The following is a 10000-nucleotide window of genomic DNA, read 5'->3' as shown; positions in this document are numbered from 1 at the left end:
GCTGCAACAAGTGAACATTTGTTCAAAGATTGTTGGACAACCACTTCATACATCTACGTATGATAACAGTATGATAAGGTTGGCAAGGAATATCACTTCAAACACTAGCCATGCTTTGTATGGAGAATATAGGTTGCTGCCTTCAGGAAGGAGATACAGTGTTCCTACATACAATAAGGTCAAACTGAAGAGGTCCTTTGTCCATCAGACGACATTGAGGCTTAATCAGGAGTTATAAGCCAGGGGTAGGCTGAGTGGTGGACATTGCTCTTGTCTTTGCATGTCTTTATGTATGTATTTGTATTTTGTTGTTTTCTTGTGTCATGTCAAATGTGTGTACTGTAACTGTTATATGTTGCATACATGGCTGTTTCTGGGTCGCAAGACAAATTTCAGTGCAAACTGACAATAAAGTATTATCGTATCGTATTTTAGTATTCTTTTGTATAAATCTGTGCCACTGTGCCTTTCTGAAACTGATAATAAAGTATTCAATCAATCAATCAATCAATCATTGTATATCTACTCATGAACACTGTATTTTGTGACTTAAAGGTAGGGTAAGTGATTTTCTTTGGTTAAAATAAGTGTTAAATAGCTCTATATTGTGATAGTACTCATTGCTATAGAGTGTTTGTTCAGTAAAAGGAGTCTCCTTGTCTCTCCAGCTCTTTATAAAACAGAAAATGCATTTTCGTTTCAGTTTCAGTTTCATTTCCAATTTTATCCAATCAGGACAGAGAACTCAATCAGGATACAGATTAAACAAGTGAAATTGGAAGTGATGACACTAAGAAATGAGCAGGCAAAATTGGAACTGGAACACTTTAAAAATGAAGCTTAAAAATGGGTACTTTCTCCTGATTGGCTGAGATTTTGACACCTACTGTACCGGAAAATGTATTTTCTGTTTATTAAAGAGCTGGAGAGACGGTGAGACTCCTGTTACTGAACAAACACTCTATAGCAATGATTACTATCACAATATAGAGCTTTAACCTTTTAACAAAATACTTTTTGTAATAACCCAAAAATATCACTTACCCTACCTTTAATAGACAATATTTCTTGTAAATGACTGATTATGAACAACATATTGGCTGACATGCCAATACATAGATTTGTGAACTAGCAATCTTACGTGTCAGTTTGACTCGGCGCTTGTAGATTTTGCACACAAATCAGTAAACGATGAAGAAAGCCTTACAGTAACCCTGACAGGAAGTGCTAATGTAGGACAATGACTTGAATCTGAACATTAAGTTGGGACGCAGCACCCTCTAGTGGTGAGCAGGCAAATTAAAGTTATGCTTTTAGCAGAGGCTCTTCAAAACCGCTCTAAAAGAGGCACTACTTGTCTTGCCCGTGTAATAAGTCAAAGCCTATGTCAGCATGGATGGTAGCCATATGTTGGTCAGTCGCTATAGCATCATTTGAGGCAGGAGGTGGCAGGAAGGCTGTGGTGGAAAAACACATTCCTTTACTTTAAGGTAGGGTAAGTGATATTTTTTGGTTAAAACAAAAAGTATTTTGTTAAAAGGTTAAAGCACTATATTCTGACAGTTCTCATTGCTATAGAGTGTTTGTTCAGTAACAGATGTCTCCCTGTCTCTCCAGCTCTTTAATAAACAGAAAATACATTTTCCGGTAGGTGTCAAAATCTCAACCAATCAGGAGAAAGTACCCATTTTTAAGCTTCATTTATATAGTGTTCCAGTTCCAATTGTGTCTGCTCATTTCTTAGTGTCATCACTTCCAATTTCACTTGTTTAATCTGTATCCTGATTGAGTTCTCTGTCCTGGTTGGATAAAATTGGAAATGAAACTGACACGAAAATGCATTTTCTGTTTTATAAAGAGCTGGAGAGACAAGCAGACTCCTTTTACTGAACAAACACTCTATAGCAATGAGTACTATCAGAATATAGAGCTATTTAACACATATTTTAACCAAAGAAAATCACTTACCCTACCTTTAACCCATTAAGATTCTACAAATGTTTCTGAAAGAAAACGTATGTTTCTATATGTGGTGCTCAAACTTTTTCATGTCAAGGACCCTAAAAAATTATATGTATTTGGCCGCCGACCCCCATCTCAAAATATTTTGTTCCAGCGAACCCCCCAGAAGCAAAGAAAATAGTTAAAAATGTTCGCTTTAAACAATATATATTCAAAGCATTTGCACACATTTTCAAGATTTTTCAAAAATAGCAGATCTACAAGCTCGTAGCGCGAGCTTGTAGATCTGCTATTTTTGAATAGCCAAAGTGTAAAAGAATGCTTTTTAGCTCAAATGAAAAAGTGACACAGATGCGTTCCAGGTCTTAATGGGTAAAGTACAAGTATCAATACGGCAATGTAGAGACACTCTGTTACAGGTAAAAGTCCGGTCATCAAAAATGTACTTGAGTAAAAGTACAAAAGCATTGGAATCAAAATATACTTAAAGTACCAAATGTAAAAGTACTCATTATGCAGAATGTCACGTTTCACAAGGTATCAGATAGGTATACAATCTTTTTTGAAAAAGAGCAGATCTGCAAGCTCATACCGCGTCGCATTGAGACGCATTGTGAGCTTGAAATATATATATAGGGCTGAAGTCCGTAATGTATGTTTTGTAACAAAACATAAATTACCGACAAACAATCAAATCAAAATGTACAAAGTAACTAATGTTTTCAAATAATTGTAGTGGAGTAAAAGTACAATATTGCCTCCACTGAGATGTAGTGGAGTAGAAGTAAAAGTATAGAACATTGTAAATACTCCAGTAAAGTAAAGCCCTCCCTGTACCCCAGGGAGAGAGGTGGAGGTGGAGTCTGAAGAGGTGAGTCTTCATATTACAGCGGGAAAATTGGGATCAGTCAGAGGTCTTCAATGTTTTTCAGGCCAAGGACCCCTTAGCTGAGAGAGAGATGAAGCAGGGACCCCCCACTACATATTGTAGCCTATAAAACGGTGTTGTAGATTAAACCTTTCCATAAATTGCATAGATAGCTTCACTTGTTTGACAGCACTGTCATCATAATGTAAATTCATGTTTTTTGTTTGTTTGTTTACACATTGTTACAGTCTTATGCTGGATTCATGTTAATGTGTATTTTCAGAAAAACAGATCACTTCTCCAAAAGTAGCTGATCTACAAGTTCACAACACTTTGTGCTGGGAGCTTGTATATCAACTATGTTCTGTGAATGTTCCCTTAAGAATAGGGATGCTAGGGTTCAAGTGTTTTATGAAAAAAGAAAAAAAACAATCCTATCATACAAAGATTTGGCAACTCCGAGGACCCCCTACGGAACGTGGCCCAGTACGAAAGTATTGGTATCAAAATGTACTTAAAGTACCAAAAGTAAAAGTACTAAATGTTTGAAAATAGCCGATCTACAAGCTCACAACGCGTCGCGATGCGACGCGTTGTGAGCTTGTAGATCTGCTATTTTCAAATAGCCTATGTATAAAATAGGGCTAAAGTGGTTAATGTATGTTTCATTATATCATGATTTATATCTGAAAAGTAACTAAAGTTTTCAAATAATCGTAGTGGAGTAAAAGTACAATATTTGCCTATGAGATGTAGTGGAGTAGAAGTAGAAGTATAGACAATTGGAAATAATCCAGTAAAGTAAAAAGTACCTCAAAATTAGTACCGTAAATTAAGCCTATTTTTGAGCAATTTCAAATCTGCCATCTTTCTATATCGCACCATATCGCGTCATATGCTACGCAACCGGAAATGAAATGACTAATATAAACTAATATTTAGTATGTTTACCATGTGAAGTGAGAGCTGTACACGCATGCTTACAGCCGTGCACCCAAAATTAACCACTTTAAACTCTACACTTTCAACATTTTCCAAAAATAGCAGAAATAGCCGATCTACAAGCTCACAAAACAACATTTTGACCTCATCCACTAGTTGTGAAAATGGAAAATCTTTAAAAAAAAAGTCTACCTACAGTATAATGACGTGTCCAAACTAGGGACGTCTGTGTTAACCCTTTAAGACCTGTAACGCATCTGTGCCACTTTAGATTTCTTTGGCTATTCAAAAATAGCAGATATACAAGCTCATAGCGCGGCACCGAGTGCAATGAGCTTGTAGATCTGCTATTTTATATCGAAAAAATATTTTGATTTAAAAAAAAAAAACTGTTAGGATTTAGAAAACATTTTTAAGAATCGCCTCAGGTCTTAAAGGGTTAATGTGTTTAGCGACGTGCTGATGTTCTGTTGACGTCTAACCCAGCAACCAGCAGTCAGGTTGACTAACGTCATTGGTTATCCTACATAACCCCACCCCTAAACAACTGCACTGGCTTCCTGTTAAGTTCCCCATCTATTACAAACTCCTCCTTCTCACGTACAAATGTCAAAACGCCCTGTAGGTCCACAGAACCTCTCAGGCCTCCTCCATAAATGTACTCTATCACAGAACCTGCGGTCCACAAACTTGGACCTCCTCTCTGTTCCCCAAACAAGCAAGCGGACCTTAGGGGGACAGAGCCCTCAGTGTGGCAGCCCCCACCCTGTGGAACTCTCTCCCAATAGAGATTCTGTATGCTCCAACACTGGACTGTTTTAACTGGACTTGAAAAGACACCTATCCTCTCAGGCTTATGGCAAATAGTTGTTTGTTGTTTTGTTTGATTGTTTGTTTATCTGTCTGTTGGTTGTCCATTGTTTTGATGTAACACGTCCTTGGGTTCATGAAAGGCACATGAATCACAATGCCGGTCCTTTGAAATAAACAACTTTTATACTAACACATGCAGCTGCCTGTAGCATTATTAGTAATGATTTGTCAACAATGCTGTGTAGCGCGGGGGGATTCCATTTGCCATAGTAGGAGGTCAACAGTCCTCGGCTTCTTTAATTGGCCAACCCAACTGGTGGATTGGCCAAACTCTGCGTGACATTTGTGCCACTGAACCAATATAAGAGATAACGCGCACATTATAGGACTCCAACACTGAGAGGTTAGCTGCTGCCGTGTGGAGATAACAGTTAGCACTCCATTGTGTCTCAGAGAAAGGTTTTACAAGTTCAACGTGTTTTACAGTGTGAGCGATGTTCTCCTGGACGGTAGATCTGATTGGAGAACAAAGAACACGTGATTATGCTGCTGTTGCGGTGGAGCACATGGTGTACGCCTTACGTGGAGGGCTCGATGACGGAGGAGATCAGATTGATGTCCACGTATTCAACACAGTGTCTTTACGCTGGAGAAAGTTGACCCCGGTGGCAACGGGAAGAGAATGCCACCTTGGGGGTCCCTCCAGGCATGAGGGCCACAGCGCTGTGCTGATAGAATATATCATCTACATCTGGGGAGGGTGTGGTCACTTCGACGTGCTTTGTGCATTTGATGTTGACACCCACAGATGGTTCAAACCCACGGTTTCCGGGACTATTCCAGTGGTGATGACCGACCACTCAGCCTGTGTCTTGGGGAAGGTCATGTATGTCTATGGCGGAGAATATATATGCCCTGTATCAACTAATTACTTGTACAAGTTGGACACCACCACAATGGTCTGGGCTTTAATTAACCCCAGAGGCACACAGCCACCTGTTGCAGATACTCACTCTGCCACCATCATCGGGACAAGGATGTTTGTATTTGGGGGAGGGGGCCTGGGTGGCTACAAGTACATCAACGTGTTTGACACAGAGACCAACTGCTGGCTGAACACACCTTCGGCACAGCCTCTCCCAAAAGGATTCTACAATCATTCAGTCTTTACCTACAATGGAGAGCTGTACATATTTTGTGGCTGGGCCCAGACCAGTGATTTGTGGAAATTCAACCCAGTGACCGACTCCTGGAAGAAGGTCGAGACAAAGGGGAAAGGCCCGAATCCAAGCTGTAGGATGGACTGTTGCATGGTGGGAGATCGCGTCATCGTCTTTGGGGGAAGCAACTCGCCCAATGGCCTGTGCATCCTGGACTTGAGTCCTAGCCTGAAGACGCTATGCAAGCTAGCAGTTATTCAGTACGGTTTGGAGCAGTCTGAACTCCCACACAACATCAGGTGGGAACTGGCAGCCATGACTTAGCCTGTTAGCCTGTTAGCCTGTTAGCCTGTTAGCCTGTTAGCCTGGGACCAGACCAATCTGCCAGTGCAAAAAAAAAATTGCACTCTGCGATTTGGGTCTGGCACCGCTCCATAGAGAATCCATTTCCTGCTCCAGGAGACGTGGGTAACCAATCAGGGCCCAGTATTCGAATATGGGAGACTGTAATTGGTAGTTGGGTTGTAGGTCTAACCAATTGCGTCGAGGGCCATTGTTTTGATCCCGCCCCTTGGGAAAAAAAACATCCTCATGGAAGCACCAGACTCATATCCACGCAGTGATATATAGTCTGTCTACGCCAGGCTAGCCATGACTACCAACGGCAACAGGAACAAAAAAAACGTCTAGGTAATTAACCAGGTAGTTAATCGAATAATTGAGAAGCAGTTTTGGCTCTTATATATCACAACGCGAAATGTTTTGAATAGATTATTTCATAATTGATTAAATCGATGAATGCGATTCCTGTATTACACCACGTGTCGTTATGCCAATTAACCCATTGAGACCTGAAGCCGATTCTACATGTCTCCTAAATCTCAACAGTTTTCTGAAAAACGTATGTTTCTGTATCAGTGGTGCTCAATCTTTTTCATGTCAAGGACCCCCAAAATTATATGTATTTGGCCGCAGACCCCCATCAAAATATTTTGTTCCAGGGACCCCCCAGAAGCAAAGATTTGAGTTAAAAATGTTCGCTTTAAAAATATATATATTCAAAGATTTGCACACATTTTCACGATTTCTCAAAAATAGCAGATCTACAAGCTCATAGCGCGGCACTCGGTGCCGCGCTATGAGCTTGTAGATCTGCTATTTTTGAATAGCCAAAGTGTAAAATAAAGCTTTTTAGCTCAAACCTAAAAATGACACAGTTCCAGGTCTTATTGGGTTAATACCTTCCCACACACACACACACACACACACACACACATGTGTGTTGTTCTCTGCTACTGGCTCGCCTGGCCAGTGAGGAGCCCCAACCGGGAGGAGGTAGAACCTCTGTCCTACTCCTCCCACCCAACACTCCCTGTTGACAGGTGCCGCCCCTCAGCCCGTAGGAGTGACAAATATCACCCTATCCCCGGCCGACGTTCCCTCCCCCCCCGAACACGGGCCAATTGTGTTGGCATAGACCGGTGGTTCTCAAACGTTTTCATGTCAAGGCCCCCCCAATTTGACACTTATTAGCCCGCGGAGCCCCATTTGAAAAGATATATGAAGGACCCCCGTAAGAGAAGATTTTTACGGCTCTAGCAGTGATTTTCAAGGACCAAGGACCCCCAGTTTGACATGCATTAGGGCTACGGACCCCCATTTAATGGCATTTCTATCTCTGGGACCCCAATTTATATTGTAAAATCAATGTTAATTTAACTCTGAGAGTGTGCAAATAGAACCAAATGGACCCGTAAGGGTCCATTTGGTTCCATTTGCACACTCTCAGAGTTACAGACTTATAAGGGTCCATTTGGTTCCTAGCTACCTATTTAGCTGGGGACCCCCTGGAACTCCCTCAAGGACCCCAAGTGGGGTCCCCGGACCCCACTTTGAGAACCAATGGTACAATAGACGCTCGACAAAGCCGGAAGCACTGCGGTGGATTGGTAGACCCTTTAAGGCCTGGGGTGTACCTTGGGGAACGAGTGCAGGTGAAACAGCTCCGGCGGTTTCCGTGGAAACTCCTGACCGCGAGGGAGGGGCGGAGGCGGAGCTGAGGGCGAGTCGCCGACACTCGATTGGCTGTCGGACTGGCTGTCGACGCCACTGTTCTCCTTCTTGGCCGCCTTGTCCACCTTTCAGAGGTCAATTGAAGGACTGCAGGTTATTAAGGTTTAACGTTTCCAGTGACTGAAGCAAAAATACAATTAAATCTGCGATGCAATCAAATGCATATGAATTTGGGGGTCCTTGAGATGAAAAGGTTTGAGAGGCACTGTCCTACAGTAATACTAAATAAAAAAACACACCCAGTGTGAAGTGGGCGGTGTGTGGTCATCACAACATGACTCACTTAACATGACTTTTTTTAAAGTCCATACTGCTATTCATAGGGCTGCACATGTGTCATGTGTTTCGCTAGCCAATCACAGTCCTGAATTTGCAAAGTCAGCCAATCACATTACAGCTAGTGGTGATGACACTAGCTGTAATGTGATTGGCTGACTTTGCAAAAGTATAGATTTGCATTGACTGTGGAAGGGTTAGGGGTTGTAGACTGCGTTGTAGACTATTGGCCAATCACGGTGCAGGATTGGTCAATGTCCAAAACTTACTTATAGGGGGCGGTTACACCGCCCCAAAAAAATCACACCCAGTGTGAAGTGAGCGGTGTTATTTAGCAACAACAGTGGTCATCACAGTGATGGAAGCTCACTTAAAAAAACAAGGGAACCAGGAGACCTGGTACTGCCAGACCCCTAGTGGTTGAAATCTGAATGGCCGGGCTTCGCCCGACGTGTGTCCCTTCTATGTCCCTTCTATGACGAAAGGGGGACAGACTGTTTTGGCTGGGGGCCGGGGGACAAAGTGACCATGCCCATGTATGGAGAAAACAGATACAAAGCCTCATGTAAGCCCGACCCCTTGGGTCTGGCAAATCTCTATCTCAGCTAGGGGGTCCTTGGCCTGAAAATCATTGAAGACCCTGTGTCTATGATTTCTATCAGAATAAAGAGCCATTTAACATTTATACAAAAACCACACAAGAGCCCATTTAGACGACAACTGTCTCTAGAGAAAACAACAAAATGAAATATCAAATGTGCCGTCCGACGGCAACGGCATTTTCGGGGCGTTCAAACCGCAACAGAGTGAAACCCCCTTCCAGAGTGGAAATCTTTGAAAACACTCCGTAAATGGGCAAAACGGGGGAAACGGCAAAACGTGTGACAACGTCATGTCGCGTATGCTACCACATCGGTGTAAAACAGCTGTAATAGGAAGTAGAACCAGTGGTGGAAAAAGTACTCACATGTTTTACTTAAGTAAAAGTATCAATACTGCAATGTAGAAATACTCTGGAATTAAAAAGGTTCTTGAGTAAAAGTACAAAAGTATTGGTATTAAAATGTACTTGAAGAATCAAAAGTAGAAAGTATACTCATTCTGCAGATGTCCCATCTCACAAGTTTCCAAATAAAAATCATTTGAAAATAGCAGATCTACAAGCTCATTGTGAGCTTGTAGATCGGCTAGCCACCTGGCATGCAAACTACAGCGTTTTCAATCACCGTTGAGTTTATGTGTAAACGCAGAATAAGAAGTGAGAACACGACAGCACTTTGTCGTTTTCTGTTCTGATCGTTACTGTGTAAACGTGGCCTAGAGATCATAAAGGGGCAACTGGCGGTCCGGGGGCCACATGCGGCCCCCACCTTCACTTAATGCGGCCCCCACCCTCACTTAATGCAGCCCCCACCTTCACTTAATGCGACCCGCAGGTTAATATCAGAATACTGATATATTATTGATTTCAGCTGTTACAATTCTAAACATGCAAACATGACCCGCTTTAATGACTTCAGTCTAAATTAGTAGCTTAATGACCAGTATTAAAGTTCTATTTTTCTTTTTTTATGTCCAATCTATTTGTATTTAAGTTAAAAAATATTACATAAGTATGACTAAACCCATTTGAAATTAAATACAATTTTACTTTTCAGGATTCTAATTAAAAAATAGCAAAAATAGCAGATCTACAAGCTCAATCTGCTATTTTTGCTACTTTTGTGTGACAGAATGGCCAAATGCGGCATTCATTTATGAAAAACGTTAAAATACGGAGATAAGAGGTGTCTACCCGACAGTATATGCAATGAGGCCCTCTGCAGTGAGTGTGGACATATAGTGGCCCTCTGCAGTGAGTGTGGACATATAGTGGCCCTCTGCAGTGAGTGTGGACATATAGTGG

The 10000-nt window shown here is 41.8% G+C and overlaps 1 protein-coding gene across 4 annotated transcripts in view; it reads right to left on the bottom strand.

The window, feature by feature from the left end:
* Nucleotides 1-10000, bottom strand: part of LOC311053537 (uncharacterized protein) — a 122884-nt gene that overhangs the window by 25980 nt on the left and 86904 nt on the right. For 3 of the 4 annotated variants that reach the window (XM_084069136.1, XM_084069137.1, XM_084069138.1), the window contains exon 8: nucleotides 7722-7883. The exons of the other annotated variant lie outside the window; for it this stretch is intronic. In XM_084069136.1, coding sequence (XP_083925262.1) covers nucleotides 7722-7883 — 162 coding nt within the window. The remainder of the gene's footprint in view (nucleotides 1-7721; nucleotides 7884-10000) is intronic. 4 annotated transcript variants of the gene reach the window in all.

This window comes from Gymnoscopelus microlampas (assembly GCF_963454915.1).
Source record: "Gymnoscopelus microlampas genome assembly, chromosome: 10".
In the NCBI taxonomy this organism is placed as follows: domain Eukaryota; kingdom Metazoa; phylum Chordata; class Actinopteri; order Myctophiformes; family Myctophidae; genus Gymnoscopelus; species Gymnoscopelus microlampas.
The sequence above is the reverse complement of the archived record's forward strand: the minus strand, read 5'-3'. Positions and strand labels throughout refer to the sequence as shown.